The 21793-nt window shown below is 42.5% G+C and overlaps 2 protein-coding genes and 1 pseudogene across 2 annotated transcripts in view; all 3 read left to right on the top strand.

The window, feature by feature from the left end:
- Positions 1-12377, top strand: part of LOC107133150 (lysine-specific demethylase 4D) — a 29112-nt gene extending 16735 nt beyond the window's left edge. Inside the window, exons 2-3 of the mRNA XM_015474601.3 lie at positions 9409-11267; positions 11985-12377. Coding sequence (XP_015330087.1) covers positions 9745-11247 — 1503 coding nt within the window. The 5' untranslated portion in view covers positions 9409-9744 and the 3' untranslated portion in view covers positions 11248-11267; positions 11985-12377. The remainder of the gene's footprint in view (positions 1-9408; positions 11268-11984) is intronic.
- The window catches only part of LOC524768 (lysine-specific demethylase 4D), a 38092-nt gene extending 16729 nt beyond the window's left edge, over positions 1-21363 (top strand). Inside the window, exons 2-3 of the mRNA XM_024975626.2 lie at positions 17814-17931; positions 19364-21363. Of these exons, the coding sequence (XP_024831394.1) occupies positions 19659-20942 (1284 nt within the window). The 5' untranslated portion in view covers positions 17814-17931; positions 19364-19658 and the 3' untranslated portion in view covers positions 20943-21363. The remainder of the gene's footprint in view (positions 1-17813; positions 17932-19363) is intronic.
- On the top strand, positions 12440-14205 carry LOC100295831 (FUN14 domain-containing protein 1-like; annotated as a pseudogene).
- Positions 21364-21793: the final 430 nt, after the last annotated feature.

The raw sequence follows: 21793 nt of genomic DNA, 5'->3' as shown, positions 1-21793 counted from the left end.
GAGTCTGGGCAAACTCCAGGAGATGGTGAAGTACAGGGAAGCCTGGCATGCTGTGGTCCATGGGGTCACAAAGAGTTGTTCAGGACTGAGCGACTGAACTGAACTGAGAGATTAAATAAGTGTACCCATGAAACAAGAACAGGATCATGGGGACAGTGGGGGTAAGGAAGCTATATACACAGAAAAGAGCTAAGGGAGCAGAGACGAACTGTTGAAAATTAAAAAATTGATAAAAGATATGAAAAAGACAGTAGAAGTAGGTTTGGAAGATAAAGATGAGAAAAAATTTCAGAATATAGTGATAAAGAGAAAATTGAAAGAAGAAAAGACATAAGAATTAGAGGTTGAATCCATGAGGTCTGGTATCCAAATACAGGTGTTAATGTACAGAGGGAATAACTACAGGAAATTGTCAAAGAGGCAACTAAAAAGTTTTTCTAAAACTAAAGAACCTGAATTTTGAGATGGAAAAGATTTTAGAACACTGGAACAAATAAAAGCTTCTGTAAACTAAGAGGGAAAAAGGAAAATACAGTGAACTAAGACAAGGAATCATATTTGCAACTCCCTTACTCCTCATGTCATACTCACAAAACGATAAAAAGTTAAAAAGAAAGAAACAAAAGCCGTTAGTATTAAAGGCATAGTTAAAATCAGAAATGGAGTAGCCCTCGTAGTCAACGAAAGAGTCCGAAATGCAGTATTTAGATGCAATCTCAAAAATGACAGAATGATCTCTGTTGGTTTCCAAGGCAAACCAATCAATATCACAGTAATCCAAGTCTATGCCCTGACCAGTTATGCTGAAGAAGCTGAAGTTGAATCATTCTATGAAGACCTACAAGACCTTCTAGAACTAACACCCAAAAAAGATGTCCTTTTCATTATAGGGGACTGGAATGCAAAAGTAGGAACTCAAGAGATACCTGGCGCAACAGGCAAATTTGGCCTTGGAGTACAGAATGAAGCAGGGCAAAGGCTAATAGAGTTCTGCCAAGAGAACGCACTGGTCATAGCAAACACCCTCTTCCAACAACACAAGAGAAGACTCTATACATGGACATTACCAGATGGTCAATACCGAAATCAGACTAATTATATTCTTTGCAGCCAAAGATGGAGAAGTTCTATACAATCAGCAAAAACAAGACTGGGAGCTGACTGTGGCACAGACTGGACTATTTATTGCCAAATTCAGACTTAAATTGAAGAAAGTAGGGAAAACCATTAGACCATGCAAATATGACCTAAATCAAATCCCTTATGATTATACAGTGGAAGTGGGAAATAGATTTAAGGGATGAGATCTGATAGAGTGCCTGAAGAACTATGGATAGGGGTTCGTGACATTTTACAGGAGACAGGGATCAAGACTATCCCCAAGGAAAAGAAGTGCAAAAAGGCAAAATGGTTGTCTGAAGAGGCCTTGCAAATAGCTGTAAATAGAAGAGAAGTGAAAGGCAAAGGAGAAAAGGAAAGATATACCCATTTGAATGCAGAGTTCCAAAGAATAGCAAGAAGAGATGAGAAAGCCTTCCTCAGTGATCAGTGCAAAGAAATAGAGGAAAACAACAGAATGAGAAAGTCTAGAGATCTCTTCAAGAAAATTAGAGATACTAAGGGAACATTTCATGCAAAGATGAACACAATAAAGAACAGAAATGGTATGGACCTAACCGAAGCAGAAGATATTAAGAAGAGGTGGCAAGAATACACAGAAGAACTATACAAAAAAGATCTTCATGACCCAGATAATCATGATGGTGTGATCACCAGCCTAGAACAAGACATCCTGGAATGTGAAGTCAAGTGGGCCTTAGAAAGCATCACTACGAACAAAGCTAGTGGAGGTGATGGCATTCAAGTTGAGCTATTTCAAATCCTAAAAGATGATGCTGTGAAAGTGCTGCACTCAATATGCCAGCAAATCTGAAAAACTCAGCAGTGGCCACAGGACTGGAAAAGGTCAGTTTTAATTCCAAGCCCAAAGAAAGGCAATGCCAAAGAATGTTCAAACTATTGCACTCATCTCACACAATAGTAAAGAAATGCTCAAAATTCTCCAAGCGAGGCTTCAACAGTACGTGAATCATGAACTTCCAGATGTTTCAAGCTGGTTTTAGAAAAGGCAGAGCAACCAAAGATCAAATTGCCAACATCTGCTGGATTATCAAAAAAGCAACAGAGTCCCAGAAAAACATCTACTTCAGCTTTATTGACTATGCCAAAGCCTTTGACTGTGTGGATCACAACAAACTCTAGAAAATTCTTTGAGATAGGAATACCATACCACCTGACCTGCCTCTTGAGAAACCTGTATGCAGGTCAGAAAGCAAAAGTTAGAACTGGACATGGAACAACAGACTGGTTCCAAATAGGAAAAGGAGTATATTGTCACCCTGCTTATTTAACTTATATGCAGAGTACATCATGAGAAACGCTGGGCTGGAGGAAGCACAAGCTAGAATCAAGATTGCCAGGAGAAATAGCAATAACATGATGACACCACCCTTATGGCAGAAAGTGAAGAGGAACTAAAAAGCCTCTTGATGAAAGTGAAAGAGGAGAGTGAAAAAGTTGGCTTAGAGCTCAACATTCAGAAAACGAAGATCATGGCATCTGGTCCCATCACTTCATGGGAAATAGATGGGGAAACAGTGGAAACAGTGTCAGACTTTATTTTTGGGGAGCTCCAAAATCACTGCAGATGGTGACTGCAGCCATGAAATTCAAAGATGTTTGCTTTTTGGAAAAGTTATGACCAACCTAGACAGTATATTAAAAAGCAGAGACATTACTTTGCCAACAAAGGTCCATCTAGTCAAAGCTATGGTTTTTCCTGTAGTCATGTATGGATCTGACAGTTGGACTATAAAGAAAGCTGAGCACTGAAGAATTGATGCTTTTGAACTGAGGTGTTGGAGAAGACTCTTGAGAGTCCCTTGGACTGCAAGGAAATCCAACCAGTCTATCCTAAAGGAAATCAGTCCTGAAAATTCATTGGAAGGACTAATGCTGAAGCTGAAACTCCAATAGTTTGGCCACCTGATGTGAAGAACTGACTCATTGGAAAAGACCTGATGCTGGGAAAGATTGAAGGTGAGAGTAGGGGTCGACAGAGGATGAGATAGTTGGATGGCATCACCGACTCAATGGACCTGAGTTTGAGCAAGTACCAGGAGTTGATGTTGGACAGGGAGGCCTGGCATGCTGCAGTCCATGGGATTGCAAAGCGTTGGACGTGACTGAGTGACTGAACTGAACTGAACTAACATACAAAAGGGAAAAAACTCATAAGGCAATATTTATCTGCCTCTGGATGGGGAAATAACTTTTTAAACTTAAAAGCCATGAAAGGCATTACATAGGAAAAACAGACTCAACTTTTTAATAAGACTGAAATGAATGTCAAAAATCATTTAAAACAATATAAATTTAAGAAATGGCAAACTGGGAAAAAACTATAACTAGATTCAACAAGAGGTTTAATATGTAAAATATTCATATGAGCAGTTTGTAAAATATTCATATGAGCAGTTTGTAAAATATTCATATACTATGTAAAATATGTGAAATGTTCACATAATATGTAAAATGTTCACATAAGTAGATGAGACAAAACACTAGAAGCATATTAGAGAAAAATGGGCGAAGGATATGAACCAGTGCATATGATAAAATCCAAATGGCTAACATTCATTGAAGAAAAAAAAATCAATCTTAGTAGTAATCCAAGAAGTATAATTTACAACTTGAGCTACTCTTTTTCACTTACAAATTATTAAAAGATTTTTTTCAGAACAAAGTTAACAGTAAGGATGTAAAGTGATATCTTTCTGGAAAATTTTGGCAATATGAGTTAAGGATCTTAAAATATTTAAACTTTGCAATGTGGTAATTCCATTTCTAAATATCTAATCCAAGGAATATTGTTTAACTGATATTTTACTTTATATATTGATCTAAGTGCTTAAATATAGGATATTTATAAATGAGTAATAATTATGGAAAAGTAAAAAAATTACTGTACAACAATAGGAGGAAAGTTGAGTCACTTATCTCCATCAAATAGAATTTACTGAGCTGTCAAATATTATGGTTATAATTATTTTCAATAAATGGTTAGCAGACATTATAACTTGAGAAGAAATTTATTAAATACATCATTTAGATATTGACTGTCAGCAGAAACAGTGGCTAATGCCTGAGGCATTTTGTCAACAGTCCCCATCTGGAATAATAACTTTGAAAATATGCATGCAACATGAAAGACAAGAAGGCTTTCCTGCTGTCCTTAAATTATTGTGAGCAATCTAGACAGTGGCCACAGTGAGAGGGATTTTTAAATTTCATTTCTCACCTTCTCGGTTTAAAACACACACACACCCCGCCCCGCCGCACCCCCCCCCTGGAAATCTTGGAGAAATTATTTTTTAAAGACTTCCTAATTTCCAGAAATCCATTAAGTCTAATTATTCTGATAAAAATATTCTTCTTCAATTGTCAGAATTGACAAGTTTCCTTAGATGAAGAATTTCTGTGTTACTTGGGAATACCATGAATAAGGGTAAAATGGAAGAGTATCTGAAATGAAAAGGTCTATATTCACCTAGTACTTATGACTCCAACTCAAAGAAACATGGAGGCAGTCTCACAGTAAAAGCAGCCATCTGAGACCCATAGAGAAAGCATATGTCTGGAGCACGGAAGGATCACTGTCATTGTACCTGCAAATTCTGAGTTTTGATTTGAGCACAGTTACACTTACAAAATCAGAGTGTTTCCTTTGGATGCTCAATATCTGAAGACTAATGCTTACATCAGTTCAGTTCAGTTCATTTCAGTTCAGTCGCTCAGTCGTGTCCGACTCTTTGTGACCCCATGAATCGCAGCACGCCAGGCCTCCCTGTCCATCACCAACTCCCATAGTTCACTCAGACTCACATCCATCAAGTCAGTGATGCCATCCAGCCATCTCATCCTCTGTCGTCCCCTTCTCCTCTTGCCCCCAATCCCTCCCAGCATCAGAGTCTTTTCCAATGAGTCAACTCTTCGCATGAGGTGGCCAAAGTATTGGAGTTGCAGCTTTAGCGTCATTCCTTCCAAAGAAATCCCAGGGCTGATCTCCTGGGAGAAAGGGGTAAGGTCAGGAGGTGATGATGGGCCAGATCATGTAGGGACTTTTAGGACATTCCAAGGATTCTAAGTGGAGTGGAGTAGGTATGCCTGAAGTTTGAGGACAGGGAAGGTGACATAGAATATTTAGAGGGTGGAAATTAGGGGAGTATAAGAGGATTAGGCATATTAAAAAGCAGAGACATTACTTTGCCAACAAAGGTCCATCTAGTCAAGGCTATGGTTTTTCCAGTAGTTATGTATGGATGTGAGAGTTGGACTATAATGAAAGCTGAGCACCGAAGAATTGATGCTTTTGAAGTGTGGGTGTTGGAGAAGACTCTTGAGAGTCCTTTGGACTACAAGGAGATCCAACCAGTCCATCCTAAAGGAAATCAGTCCTGAGTGTTCATTGGAAGGACTGATGTTGAAGCTGAAAGTCCAAGACTTTGGCCACCTTATGTGAAGAACTGATTCATTTGAAAAGACCCTGATGCTGGGAGATATTGAGGGCAGAAGGAGAAGGGGACAACAGAAGATGAGATAGTTGGATGGCATCACCAACTCAATGGAGATGAGTTTGGGTAAACTCCAGGAGTTGGCAATGGACAGGGAGGCCTGGTGTGCTGCAGTCCATGGGGTCACAAACAGTTGGATACCACTGAGCGACTGAACTGAACTGAAGAGAATTAGGAAACAGAGAGAGCACTTGAAATTGAGTTAATGAATAGTTTGCTGATTCTTTTTATTTTCTTCTAAATTTAATGAGACTGTTACTTTTGTTTCACTGTGAAGAATGGTCCTTGCTATTTTTTTACATTAAAATTCTTTATCTTACAAAAGAAGTTTCCCTTGATGCTTTGCAAGTAAGAATTTTAAAATCATGAATGGATGTTGCATTTCATCAAATGCCTTTTTTTGGATACCTACAATATGATGATATGTTTAATTCCCTTTGTTAATATTCTGAATTATACCGTTAGATTTTCCAATGCTGAATCATTCTTGCATTCTATTTAGTCATGATGTATTATTATTTTACTGTATTGCTACAGCATTTCATTGAATAATATTCCATTTTATGCTTTTATCAGTGCTTAAACAAAGATAGCCCATAGCTTTATTTTCTATTGTCCTTTATTTAATTTTGCTCTCAGAGATGAGAATAGTCTCATCTGAATAGCTTTCCACCTTTTTCTATACTCTGAAACAACTTGAATAATAAGAGTTAACTGTTTCTTGAAAATTTTCTAGATTCACATATAAAATGATGTGTCTCCTGGACTTTGAAGGGTCATACTTTGAACCAGATCTTTATACTGGGATATTGAAGCTTTCTTGTTTTCCTTGGATCCATTTTGGATATGTTTCCTCCCTAGAAAATTATTTTTCTCTCTTATCTTTGGAAAGTTTTGCTGTCATGTTGCTCCTAATATTCTCTTTTGAGATTTAAAAAATTCTTTGCTGTTACTAGCTTTGGCCCCTATTTCATTCCTAGTAACTTATTTTTCCCTTCTTACTTTTTAAAAAAATTATTTATTTTCTTTTTGGTGGCTCTGGGTCTTCGTTGCTGCATGCAGGCTTTCTCTAGGCTCGGAGAACTGGGGCTCCATTCCAGCTGCGGCGCGCCGGCTTCTCCTTGCAGTGGCTGCTCCTGTCGTGGAGAGCCAGCTCTAGGCACGTGGGCTTCGCTTGTTGAAGTGGGCAGGCTCACTAGCTGTGGGGCATGGGCTTAGTCGTTCTGAGGCATGTGCAGTCTTCCCAGACCAGGGATTGAACCTGTGTCCCCTGCATTTACAGGTGGATTCTTATCCATTGTACCACCAGGGAAGTCCCCTTCTTCCTTTTCTCCTGCTCAGTTATTCCCATGGTTTTTTGCTCTTATTAATTTCTTCAAAGAATATTTTTGGTCATCAGTTTTCTGTTTTGTATGTGTTATCGCTGATTAATGTCATCTTTATTCTTTATTTTTTCATTCTTCTTTCCTTTTTTAAAATTTTTAAATATACTTTTTTAGTTTTTTCTCTTTTTTAGCTTCTTCAATTGAATGTTTAGTTCATTTACTTTCAATCACTCGTCCTTTTCCTTTTGTTATAATAATATATCTCTGACTCCTTTAATGCTTTTCACCCTAAACTCTATTTTTAAATATATGTATTTAACTAACTTAAGTACATTTTTGAAAATTTAGTTCACAGAAATCTGTGAAAATTATGACAATGAACCATTCTGATGGCTGTGTTTACCTATGTTCCAAACAGAATATTTATATTACTCTAGAAACTTCCTTATAACTCCACTCATAACCTCTCTCTTTCACAAAGGTAGCCACTATTATGACTTCTAACATAGATTACTTTGCCTCCTTTTTATCTTCATATAAATGGAAGCATAGAATAGATATTCTTTTAAGCCTAGATAATTAGTTTTATGTTTATAGAATTATCCCTATATTTTCAAGTAATTCTTGTCTTATCTTCATTGCTGTATTGTATCACACTGTATGGATATACTACCACATGTTTATCCATTCTACTGTTGATTGACATTTGGGATGTTTCCAGTGTTTCAGTTCAGTTCAGTTCAGTCGCTCAGTCGTGTCCGACTTTTTGTGACCCCATGAATTGCAGCACACCAGGCCTCCCTGTCCATCACCAACTCCTGGAGTTCACTCAAACTCATGTCCATCGAGTTGGTGATGCTGTCCAGCCATCTCATCCTCTGTCATCCCCTTCTCCTCCTGCCCCCAATCCCTCCCAGCATCAGAGTCTTTTCCAATGAGTCAACTCTTCCCATGAGGTGGCCAAAGTACTGGAGTTTCAGCTTTAGCATCAGTCCTTCCAAAGAAATCCCAGGACTGATCTCCTTTAGAATGGACTGGTTGGACCTCCTTGCAGTCCAAGGGACTCTCAAGAGTCTTCTCAAGCACCACAGCTCAAAAGCATCAATTCTTCAGCGCTCAGCTTTCTTCAGTCCAACTCTCACATCCATACATGACCACTGGAAAAACCATAGCCTTGACTAGATGGACCTTTGTTGGCAAAGTAATGTCTCTGCTTTTGAATATGCTGTCTAGGTTGGTCATAACTTTCCTTCCAAGGAATAAGCGTCTTTTAATTTCATGGCTGCAGTCACCATCTGCAGTGATTTTGGAGCTCCCCAAAAATAAAGTCTGACACTGTTTCCACTGTTTCCCCATCTATTTCCCATGAAGTGATGGGACCAGATGCCATGATCTTCGTTTTCTGAATGTTGAGTTTTAAGCCAACTTTTGCACTCTCCACTTTTACTTTCATCAAGAGGCTTTTTAGTTCCTCTTCACTTTCTGCCATAAGGGTGGTGTCATCTGCATATCTGAGCTTATTGATATTTCTCCTGGCAATCTTGATTCCAGCTTGTGCTTCTTCCAGCCCAGCATTTCTCATGATGTACTCTGCATATAAGTTAAATAAGCAGGGTGACAATATACAACCTTGATGTACTCCTTTTCCTATTTAGAACCAGTCTGTTGTTCCATGTCCAGTTCTAACTGTTGCTTCCTGACCTGCATATAGGTTTCTCAAGAGGCAGGTCAGGTGGTCTGGTATCCCCATCTCTTTCAGAATTTTCCACAGTTTACTGTGATCCACACAGTCAAAGGCTTTGGCATAGTCAATAAAGCAGAAATAGATGTTTTTCTGGAACTCTCTTGCTTTTTCGATGATCCAGCTGATGTTGGCAATTTGGTTTCTGGTTCCTCTGCCTTGTCTAAAACCAGCTTGAACATCTAGAAGTTCATGGTTCACATATTGCTGAAGCCTGGCTTGGAGAATTTTGAGCATTACTTTACTAGCGTGTGAGATGAGTGCAATTGTGTAGTAGTTTGAGCATTCTTTGGCATTGCCTTTCTTTGGGATTGGAATGAAAACTGACCTTTTCCAGTGCTTAGTTACTAGAAATAATGTTGTTTTGAACATTCTTGGACTTGACTTTCAGTGCATAGGCATACACATATCCTAGGCAGGTGGTAACAGTTGAATCATAGCAAAAGGGTAAACTCAGTAATATAGTACTGTCCAAATTGTTTTTCAAAGTGAGTGTAATGATTTACATTCTCCTTACTAGAATATAAGAATTTCCATTGTTCCACATCAATACCATTTCTTGTATTGCCAGTTTTGTGAAATTTTAGCCTTTATTTGAGCATGCAATTATATTCGATGATACAGTTTATTTGTAGTTCTCTATTAACATTTTCCAAACATTAGTTTTCAACCTTTCTGTATTATATATATATATATATATATTTTTTAGGTTTTGTTTTCAATACCACCCTGAAGACACTACATTTGAGATATCTGTCCAAGACTGGGTAATTCAATATACCTCAAGAGGACAGAGCTAAAGGTCAACTGAGGAACATCATAGACTTGCAGGCTCAGCCATTAGTCCTGATCAAAGCTTCTGTCCAGACTGGATTCCCCTGGAGAAGCAGCAGGCCTGAGCAGTACCATCAGCTCGTTGTATTAAAGTCCACTGGGCATTCCTTCTGACTCACAGATCTTCAAACCGTTTTTGAAAAAGTAACATTTTCCAGCATCCTCACATATCCAGAATATACAGAAAAACTTGGCAGTTTGTTTCTTATTAATGGAAGCTATGAAGCCCAGTTGTGCTCAGAACCCAAGTTGTAGCATAATGATATTTCATCCAACCAAAGAAGAGTTTACTGATTTTGATAAATACATTGCTTACATAGAATCGCAAGGGGCCCACCGAGCAGGCTTGGCTAAGATAGTTCCACCCAAGGAATGGAAAGCCAGACAGACCTACGACGATATCAATGACATCTTAATAACCGCTCCGCTCCAGCAGGTGGTCTCTGGGCGGGCAGGTGTGTTTACTCAATACCACAAAAAGAAGAAAGCCATGACCGTGGCAGAGTACCGCCACTTAGCAAATACTGAAAAATACCAGACTCCATTCTACTCCGATTTTGAGGAATTGGAGCGAAAATATTGGAAAACCCGCCTCTTTGAGTCCCCAATATACGGCGCGGACATCAGTGGCTCTTTATTTGATGAAAACACGAAGCAGTGGAACCTGGGACGCCTGGGGACCATCCAGGACCTGCTGGAGCAGGAGTGCGGGGTGGTCATCGAGGGCGTCAACACCCCCTACCTGTACTTCGGCATGTGGAAGACCGCCTTCGCCTGGCACACGGAGGACATGGACCTTTATAGCATCAACTTCCTGCACTTCGGGGAGCCCAAGACCTGGTACGCGGTGCCGCCCGAGCACGGCCGGCGCCTGGAACGCCTGGCCGGCGCGCTCTTCCCGGGCAGCTCGCGGAGCTGCGAGGCCTTCCTGCGCCACAAGGCGGCGCTCATCTCGCCCACGGTGCTCCGGGACAACGGCATCCCCTTCGGTCGGGTCACGCAGGAGGCGGGCGAGTTCATGGTGACCTTCCCCTACGGCTACCACTCGGGCTTCAACCACGGCTTCAACTGCGCCGAGGCCATCAATTTCGCCACCCCGCGCTGGATCGATTATGGCAAAGTGGCCTCGCAGTGCAGCTGCGGCGAGGCGCAGGTGGCCTTCTCCATGGACGCCTTCGTGCGCATCCTGCAGCCCGAGCGCTATGAGCTGTGGAAGCGCGGGCAGGACCGGGCGGTGGTGAACCACGCCGAGCCCGCGGCGCCGGGCGGCCAGGAGCTGAGAGCCTGGAAGGAGGTGCAGACGCTGGGCCCCAAGTACTTCCCGCCTCGCCGCTCCGCCCGCCTGCGTCAGCCCGTGTCCTCAAGCGAGGGCACTGACCCCAGAGCCCCTGTGCGGGCCGTGTCCCTGCGACCCTTGCCTGCCCGGGGTTCCTGCTCGGCTTCCCAGTTTGACGCTGTCGCCGGCAGCAGCTCACGGAAGCCCAGCCAGACCCCTCCGCTGTTGCCAGGTCCGTCGGTGGCGTCGTGCCTCCACCCAGTTGGCAGATGTGGTTCTCGTCGTCGCCCTCAGGAAAAAGGCACTCAAGAGCTGACTGCCCCCATCGGAGCTAAGAGGGGCCTTGCCTTAGACCGCAAGGCTCAGGACCCCAAGGCTCAACCCCTGTCTGCAGAGGGACGGATGGACAATCCTGCCCCAACGAGCCCTGGACTCTAGCCTCCTGCTAAGGCCTGCAGGTATGACTGTGGCCCTGTCCCATAACCCAGCCTTTGTACCCCACTGCTCTTGGGTGTGGAGGATCCTCAAGAGTGGTCACATTGACATTTCAGAGGCTTGGGTATTTTCAGGTCATTAATCTTGCATGGGGGCTTTCCAGGTGGCTGGTGAAGAAGGCAATGGCACCCCACTCCAGTACTCTTGCCTGGAAAATCCCATGGACTGAGGAGCCTGGTAGGCGGCAGTCCATGGGGTCACTAAGAGTAGGGCACGACTGAGAGACTTCACTTTCACTTTTCCTTTCATGCATTGGAGAAGGAAATGGCAACCCACTCCAGTGTTCTTGCCTGGAGAATCCCAGGGACGGGGGAGCCTGGTGGGCTGCCATCCGTGGGATTGCACAGAGTCGGACACGACTGAAGCAACTTAGCAGCAGCAGCAACAGTGACACAGAACCCACTTACCAACATAGGAGACTCTGGAGACATGGGTTCGATTCCTAGGTAGGGAAGATGCCTGGGGGAGGGCGTAGCAATCCACTCCAGTATTCTTGCCTGAAAAATCCCATGCATGGAGGAGCCTGGTGGGCTAGGATCCATAGGGTTGCAAAGAGTTGGACATGACCAAAGCAACTGAGCACATGTGCAGTCTTGCATGAGGGTCCCTCCTGTGTTGCCCCTGGAAGTGCTGGGTCCATGGTGCTTACCCAATTCTCCAGTGTTTGTTCTTTCTCCCAGAACCTGGAATCTTCAGACACTGCTAACTCCTGTGTCACCAGCTGAAGCTTCATCCACTGGACACTCTAGTGACCCGTGAACTAGGTCCTGCTGAGGTCACCAGAGCCGATCTACCTCAGATCCCATCCTGTGGGCCAACTCTGGATACTGCATAGCTTCTGAAGAATCCTGAGTTTTGAATACTCTCCAACTTTTCTCCTGTTCTTCTTCCTACTTCCTTTTCACCCATCCCTTGGTTCTGCCACACAAAGCTCTTTTGACCAATTAGGTCAGTAGAGGCTCAGATAACAATATATAATATTTCTGAGTCTTTAATGTATTGAAAAAGTGTTATTTTCCAGTATTTGTTTGCAACTATATTAAAGGCAACCAGAAAGTTAACATCTGACTTGATTTCTGGGATTGTTCATTCAGTCATTTGAGAGGTGGTAATGCTGGATGGCATCGCTGACTTGATGGACGTGAGTCTGAGTGAACTCCGGGAGCTGGTGATGGACAGGGAAGCCTGGCATGCTGCGATTCATGGGGTCGCAGAGTCGGACACGACTGAGTGACTGAACTGAACTGAACTGAGCTGAATGCTTTTATGCACTTTTCTGAATAGTTATATCAAAACATTTAAAGCAAAACTTATTTTTATGAGCTTATTGCATTGTGTGGTGTTGATGAATGAGTTGGGGGTTGATTGTTGGGTTCTGGCTGACTGGCTGGGTTGGGGGATTTGGTCTGCAGCCATATGTTAAGGATGACTTGGTGGAAATCACCTGGGAGATATGAGCCAACATGGGACGAAGAGTGCCTGCTCTCCACTGTCTTCTCAATGTTGTGAGTCTATTTCACATGGTTAAGTCATGATACATCCCAACAAATGAATCCACACATAAATGAACAAGAATTTCAAGTGGGCATATGTTCTATGAAGCAATGAAAGGGGGTGGGATGAGACAGCAGAATGCGTAGTCTGGTTCCAGTGGTCAGGAAATACTTCCTAGAGCAGGAGATCTTTCCCTGTCCCAAATGACAAGAAGGGATGTCCAGAGCTGATTTCTCCTTGGAAGAAACAGCAAGTGTAACAGATGTAACATAGAGCTTGGGGTTGTTGTTTTTACAGAGATAGAAAGGAAGCTCCTTTGTGTCTGGGGCATAGAAAGGGGAGAGACAGGGTGCAAGGTATATAGGACCTTGTAGCTCATGATGAGTATTTGAGTTTATTCAACTTGAAATGAGAAGGCTTTGGAAGTTTAAAACAGCACTTGAGGGCTAGAGCAGTTTTTAAAGGAGGGGCGAGAGGCGGGCGGGTTGGGACCGCCTCAGTACAGGCCACCAGCGGTATCATGGTGACCCAGGACCCCCCTCCCCAAGAATATGAAAGTGATGATGATTCTTATGAAGTGTTGGATTTAACTGAGTATGCCAGAAGACATCACTGGTGGAATCGAGTGTTTGGCCACAGTTCGGACCTATGGTAGAAAAATACTCGGTAGCCACCCAGATTGTAATGGGTGGAGTGAGTGGCTGGTGTGTGGGATTTTTGTTCCAGAAAGTTGGAAAACTTGCAGCAACTGCAGTAGGTGGTGGCTTTCTTCTCCTTCAGATTGCCAGTCACAGTGGCTATGTGCAGATCGACTGGAAGAGAGTGGGAAAAGATGTAAACAAAGCAAAACGACAGGTTAAAAACCGAGCAAATAAGGCAGCACCTGAAGTCAATGACATAATAGAAGAAGCAACAGAATTTGTCAAGCAGAACATTGTGATATGCAGTGGATTTGTGGGAGGCTTTTTGCTAGGCCTTGCATCTTAAGAATATGAATGTTGTGTCACAGTGAAGTCACCTCTGAGAAGAGAAGTGGTGGTGACAAGATGGTCTCATCATTACACATTGACAGATTTTCCAGGATGACAAGAAACCACTAGCTGGACAATACCCAACTCACTGCTTAGCATTTTGCCATCTGAAATTTAGCAGACTAGTATCTGCTATAAAATAACCTGTATGGTATGTGGATAATAGTATCCCTGAGCAAAATATGGCTTTCATTATTTTTTAAGAATTTGTATTTGTTTAAAATTTGCCTATAAAACACTACTATTGGATGTAGATATGGAGGGAAAATGAATTGTTGGATGTATTCACCAGTAAAATATTATCCTCATTTTATTTAAATAAAATGTTTTCCATTGTGCTTTTTTAGTATAGTGCCAATAATTAAAACTTTGCATTATAGCTTCAACTGTAGGGCTGACATATTTTTAAAGATATGTTTGCAGTAAACTGAAGAACTGTAACACATTTTGTGGAAGGATTTACAGATAATAGAAAGTGCTGTGTTTTTTTTTTTGCTTAATATCTTTAATAAGAATTATTAAAGATATTAAGCAAAAAACACCAGCACTTGACATGATACAATTTGCATATTTAAATAACCACATCCGTTGTTCTGTGCACCACATGGGGACAAGAGAAATAGTTAAAACAGGTGAGAGTTAGTCGCTCAGTAGTGTCCAACTCTTTGCAACTGCATGGACTGGAGCCCACGAGGTTCCTCTGTCTATGGAATTCTCCAGGCAAGAATACTGGAGTGGGTTGCCATTCCCTTCTCCAGGGGATCTTCCTGACCCAGGGATCGAACTCATGTCTCCTGCATTGCAGGTGTATTCTTTACTGTCTGAGCCACCAGAGAAGTCCCCAAACAGGTGAGAGTTGATGGTTATTGACTCAGGCCTTAGTGTTGAAAATTCACAGAAGTGGCCAAACAGAATAAATTTTGAAAACTGGATGCAGAAGGAAACATTTCAGAGATACAAAGCACATCTTTCTTCCCTCCAGCTCTGCCCCCACAGAATTTCCAGAAGACTTTGGAATCTGAAGCACCATGTAAAACAAAAGGGGACAGTCATGAACAAGTAAGCCTTCTTTGAATTTCTGATTGAGGAATGGCAAAAGCTCACGTCTCATTCCTGTCACCATGCAGCGAGGCAAATTTGTGGTAGCGTATTCTGTGGAAAATTGAGATTGAGCAACTGAACTTGGGGATTCCAGGCACAGTGGAGGATGGCAGTGAAATGCTTGGCTGAAAAGATGATTAGGTCCTGTACTGAGATGGTGGGACCACAGGATGGAAGCTGATGGGCATTACTGGGCAGGTAGCAGCCCTAGAGGTCCCTTGGACCATAACAGTAGATCTTATTCGAGCAGGGGGTAACTTTTAGTGCCTGAGATGTTGGGGGGTTTGGTCCTTTAATATAGGTCAGTTGTGGGTATGGCAGTGCAGAGAAATAAAAGAACTCTGAAAAGTCTCTATGAAGACAGTAGCCTGGCTCATATTGCTCTTTTCCATTTTACAAACAGAACTTCTCCTTGTTATAGTTCAGGAATATCCCAGTCTCCTCTCTGGCATACAGATGTCCTGGAGAGCCTAGGATAACAAAATTGAGGGACTGGAAGAAAAAGAAACAAAAGCAGTTTTCAGCAAATATTGCTGCCATTGTACTCCTTATGTTTTCACTCGGTTACTTGCATACTTAAAATATTTCCCAGGCTTCCCTGATGACTCAGTGGTAAAGAGTCTGCCTGATAATGCAGGAGACTTGGGTTCAATTTCTGATCCCGGAAGATCCCACATGCCTTGGAGCAACCGAACCCGTGTGCCACAACTATTGAGTCTGTGCTCTAGAGCCATGGAATGTCAACGACTGAAGCCCGTGAGCCCTAGATCCTGTACTTAGCAACAAGAGAAGTCAACCAGATGAGAAGCCTGAGCACCACAGCTAGAGAGTAGCCCCCATTTGCTGCAACTACCAGAAAAGCTTGTGCAGCAATGAAGACCCAGCACATGCAAAAATAAATAAGTAAAATCAATAAATCTTTTAAAAAAGTGTTATGCTTTTTTAAAGAAAATGAAAAAATTTCCTTACCCAAACAGGACAAGCAGTGTTAAGTATACAGGTTAGCCGTACCAATAAACTGGTTTCTAAATTAGTCTTCTTGTCCTAAGTAGGCATTTCTCCAAAGAAAATATACAAATAGCCAATAGGCACATGAAGATTCTCAACACTGCTAATTATTAGAGAAATGCAAATCAAAACCACAATGACATCACCTCACACCTGTCAGAATGGCCATCTCAAAAAGTATACAAATAAATGCTGCAGAGGGTATGGATAAAAGGGAACCTTTTTACACCTTGAGGGGGAATGTAAATTGGTGCAGCCACTATGGAGAACAGTATGGAGGTATTTTTAAAAAACCAAAATAATAGAGCTACCATATGATCCAACATAAAATGGATGGGAATGTGCTAATTTAATTCAGATGACCATTATATCTACCACTGTGGGCAAGAATCCCTTAGAAAAAAATGGAGTAGTCCTCATAGTCAACAGAAGAGTCCAAAATGCAGTACTTGGGTGCAATCTCAGAAACGACAGAATGATCTCTGTTCATTTCCAAGGCAAACCATTCAATATCATGGTAATCCAAGTCTATGCCCCAACCACTAATGCTAAAGAAGCTTCAGTTGACCAGATCTATGAAGACCTACAAGACCTTCTAGAACTAACACCAAAAATAGATGTCCTTTTTATCATAAGAGATTGGAATGCAGAAGCGGGAAGTTAAGAGATAGCTGGAATAATAGGCAAGTTTGGCCTTGGAGTACAAAATGAAGCAGGGCATTGGCTAACAGTTTTGTCAAGAGCACATGCTGGTCATAGCAAACATCCTTTTCTAACAATCCAAGAGATGACTGTACACACGGATATCATCAGATGGTCAATACCGAAATGAGATAATATTCTTTGCAGCCAAAGATGAAGAAGCCCTATATCATTAGTAAAAACAAGACCTGGATCTGACTGTAGCTCATATCATGAGCTCTTATTGCAAAATTCAGGGTTAAATTGAAGTAGGGGAAACCACTAGGCCATACACCTAAATATGACCTAAATCAATTTCCTTATGATTATACATTGGAGGTGACAAATAGTTTTGAGGGATTAGATCTGGTAGACAGAGTACTTGAGGAACTATGGAAGAAGGTTCATAACATTGTACAAGAGGCAATGACGAAAACCATCCCAAAGAAAAAGAAATGCAAGAAGGCATAGTGGTTGTCTGAGGAGGCTTTACCTGTAGTTAGGAAAGAGAAGTGAAAGGCAAGGGAGAGAGGGGAAGATACACCCATCTGAATGCAGAGTTCCAGAGAATAGCATGGAGAGAGAGAGAGGAAGGTCTTCCTAAATAAACAATGCAAAGAAACAGAGGAAAGTAATAGAATCAGAAAAAGTAGATCTCTTTAAGAAAATTGGAGATAGAGAGGAAACATTCATTAATTTCTAGGATGGGCACAATAAAGGACAGAAACGGTAAGGACCTAATAGAAGCAGAAGAGATTAAGAAGTGGAAAGAATACACAGAAGAACATACAAGACAGGTCTTAAAGGCCTGGATAACCATGATGGTATGGTGAGCTGATATGAATTTGTCGTGTTCACTCAGTCATGTCCAGCTCTTTGCGACCCTATGGACTGTAGCCCCCCAGGCTCCTCTGTCCATGGGATTTCCCAGGTAAGAATACTGGAGTGGGTTGCCATTGCCTTCTCCAAGGGATCTTCCCAACCCAGGGATCAAACCCCAGTCTCCTGCACTGCAGGCAGATTCTTTACCATCCAAGCCACCAGGGAAGTGCCACTCTTATAATTTTCAACCTCTCAGTTATCTGTTGATTGGTTTAAAAATCAAAAGGGCACAGACTACCTGGGTTGACCAATCAGAGCCCTCATCCCATGATTACTGTTGATTGGTCCTAATCAAATTATACCTTTGCCTAGGTATAAAGCCAGAGCCATCAGGACATTGGTCTGCATTTGGAGACCAGCTGCTGAGAGAACACTGTCTCTCTGAATCCTTGAATAGCTCCAATTGGAATCAGGATTTTGTTGATCAGAGGTATGTCATTTTATTTCTATTTGTGCTTGTAAGCAAAAGAGGTATTTTTTCTATTACAAGTTTTTTAAAGTCACTATATATGTATATATACTGTATACATATATATAGAGAGAGAGTGAGAGAGAGAGATACATTGGGATATCATTTCCTTGTGTTTTTATTATTAAACTATTTTCTGACAAAAGGAGCTAATTTTTTTCTTAATTTTTTTTTTGGTAAAAATCACAAAGATTTTCAGGAAAAAGCACCTCATTTAGTTAACTGGGATCCAATGGAAATAAGATGGTTTCTAGAATTGGGTAAGGAGTAAGTCGATTAGAAGGAACTTGAAAAATGTGTAGGATCAAATTAAAGACTTTGATTGGATTTGAGGGTATTAGAATTAGGGTGGTGCTGACTGAGCTGAGACCAAGGTGGGACAGACAGAGCCAGACTCCGAGCACAACCTTTTTTATTTAGAGGCTGAATTCTTCAAGGAAACCATTTTCTGGGCTGTAGTGTTTCCTCATTTGGAATTAAGGTTTTAGATTAGCAGAAGGCAAGCACTTTTTTTTGATGTTTGTCCTTTAAAATACAAAGATGAAAAAGACATTTTATATTAGAAAGCAACTTTTTCCCCTTGGTAAAATTCTCATTTTATGCATTTTAAGTACAAGTATTAAATGCATATGATTTTGACTTCTTCTTTGGAGGCATCTATTTGTTATTAAAGGAATTGAAACCTTTTTACTATTTCACTTCATAATTGATGTTAATTTGTATATGGGATCTATAGATATTGTATGCTAATCAGTGTTCAGAAACTTAGTTGATCCATATATTTCTAATAATCTGTTTGTGAATGCAATTTAATAATTGTACTTTAGTTGGAATGTTTCAGATGTATCTGTTAAGGATAATGCTTGTTATTATCCTTATTATATGTGCACATTGGTATCTGTACTTTATTTCTTTCTCTGCCTTATTTCATTTGGAATAATACCCTCCATGTCAACCAATGCTATTGCGAATGGAAAAATTTCATTCTTGTTTATCACTGAGTAGTATTACACCAAATATCTATATCACATCTTCTGTATTCATTTAACCATGGATGGACACTATGGTTGTTTGCATATCTTGGCTATTGTGAGTAATGCCTCAAGGAACCTAGAAGGGCAGATATTATTTTGATATTCTGTTTTTATTTCATTTGGATATATACCCAGAAATGAGATTGCTGGATTATATAATAGTTCTATATAAAATTTTAAAGAACCTCTCTACAGTTTTCCATAGTATGTACCATAACTGCACCAATTTACATTCCTGTTTACAAAGTATATTTTTGCCCTTAAATTCAGATTTCGAAATTAAGATTGCTATAAAATTTTGCTTTAAATCAGTTCCTTTTGTCATCTACTCATCTTCAGATATTCTGTATTTTCTTTAGGTTTGGCTTTGAAACTTCCGTGAAGACACTTTTTGCCACAGTGAGCTGAGAAACTGCCAGGCACTCAAGCCTGTGAATCCAGGGAGGCCTCCCAGGCACTTACATCTCCAACCAAAGAAAGTCACAGAGCTGCAGACTGAGGCAGGACTTGGTTCAGGGAGCCTTCCCCTCTGGGAAACACCCTCTTTCCTTTGGCTACAGAATAAAGCATAGGGAAGAGGTTACTCCCTAATACTCTCAGGTACCCACAGCATACCTAAGACCCCGAGAAGCCACTGCTGATTATACTGCAGCCATGCAGGCTAAGCACTTTGGTTCCCAGAACCCAAGTTGTAAGATCATGACCTTCCACCCAACTATGGAAGAATATGCGGATTTCAACAAATACATTGCTTACATAGAATCGCAAGGGGCCCACCGAGCAGGCTTGGCTAAGATAGTGCCACCCAAGGAATGGAAAGCCAGACAGACCTACGACGATATCGATGACATCTTAATAGCCGCTCCGCTCCAGCAGGTGGTCTCTGGGCGGGCAGGTGTGTTTACTCAATACCACAAAAAGAAGAAAGCCATGACCGTGGCAGAGTACCGCCACTTAGCAAATACTGAAAAATACCAGACTCCATTCTACTCCGATTTTGAGGAATTGGAGCGAAAATATTGGAAAACCCGCCTCTTTGAGTCCCCAATATACGGCGCGGACATCAGTGGCTCTTTATTTGATGAAAACACGAAGCAGTGGAACCTGGGACGCCTGGGGACCATCCAGGACCTGCTGGAGCAGGAGTGCGGGGTGGTCATCGAGGGCGTCAACACCCCCTACCTGTACTTCGGCATGTGGAAGACCGCCTTCGCCTGGCACACGGAGGACATGGACCTTTATAGCATCAACTTCCTGCACTTCGGGGAGCCCAAGACCTGGTACGCGGTGCCACCCGAGCACGGCCGGCGCCTGGAACGCCTGGCCGGCGCGCTCTTCCCGGGCAGCTCGAGGGGCTGCGAGGCCTTCCTGCGCCACAAGGCGGCGCTCATCTCGCCCACGGTGCTCCGGGACAACGGCATCCCCTTCGGTCGGGTCACGCAGGAGGCGGGCGAGTTCATGGTGACCTTCCCCTACGGCTACCACTCGGGCTTCAACCACGGCTTCAACTGCGCCGAGGCCATCAATTTCGCCACCCCGCGCTGGATCGATTATGGCAAAGTGGCCTCGCAGTGCAGCTGCGGCGAGGCGCAGGTGGCCTTCTCCATGGACGCCTTCGTGCGCATCCTGCAGCCCGAGCGCTATGAGCTGTGGAAGCGCGGGCAGGACCGGGCGGTGGTGAACCACGCCGAGCCCGCGGCGCCGGGCGGCCAGGAGCTGAGTGCCTGGAGGGAGGTGCACTCGCCCTGGGGAACCCGGCTCGCCTGCAATTCCCAGGAGCCGCGCCAGACCCCGCCGCGGACGCCAGGTCCATCTCCTCCAGATCACCACCCAACTGGCAGATGTGTTTCTCGTCGTCGTCGTCCTCGGAAAAGGGGTACTCCAGAGCTGACTGTCCGACCCGGGCGAAGAGGAGCCTCTCCAAAGACTCAGATATGAGACGCAGCCCTGCCCTGCAGAGGAACCCTGGATGGAACAACCCAGCCGGTGGGCTCCAACGTCTTGCTAAGGCCTCCGAGTATGACTGCTCTTAGGAGAAGCCTTTGTACCCCACTGTTCTTGGGTGTGGACGATCCTCAAGACTGGTCAACACTTACATTTCAGAGCTTTGGGTATTAGCAGGTCATTAGTCTTGCAGGAGGGTCCCTCCTGTGTTGCTCCTGGAAGTATACTGGGTATTTTGAGTCTTTGATATATTGGAAAAGTGTTCTCTGCCAGTATTTGTTCGCAGCTATATTAAAGGTAACTAGGATGTTAACATCTGACTTGATTTCTGGTGTTGTTCAATCATTTGGGAGGTGTTTAGGCACTTTTCTGAATTACTGTATCAAAACATTTTAAGTAAAAGTTATTTTTATGAGCTTGTTGCATTGTGTGGTGTTGATGAATGAGTTTGGGGTTGATTGTTGGGTTCAGGCTGACTGGATGGGTTGGGGGATTTGATTTGCAGCCATATATTAAGGATGAGGACTTGGTGGAAATCACCTGGTACTTGTCTGACCCAAGTTGCTAGGAGAGATGAGCCAACATAGGATAAAAAAGCCATCATCTGAAAATCTTCTAACTCTCCCCTGCCTTTTCAATGCTGTGTGTCTATTTCACGTGGTTAAGTCATGGATACATCCCAGTAAATGAATCCACACGTAAATGAACAGGACAGTTTCAAGTGGGCATACATTCTGTCCAGCAATGAAAGTCTAGTTCGAGTGGTAAGGAAATACTTCCTAGAGCAGGAGACATTTCCCAGTCCCAAATGACAAGAAGGGAGATCCAGAGCTGATTTCCACTTG

The sequence above is a fragment of the Bos taurus genome, chromosome 15, assembly GCF_002263795.3.
Source record: "Bos taurus isolate L1 Dominette 01449 registration number 42190680 breed Hereford chromosome 15, ARS-UCD2.0, whole genome shotgun sequence".
Classification (NCBI taxonomy): domain Eukaryota; kingdom Metazoa; phylum Chordata; class Mammalia; order Artiodactyla; family Bovidae; genus Bos; species Bos taurus.
This window is presented reverse-complemented; position numbering and strand designations above follow the sequence as displayed.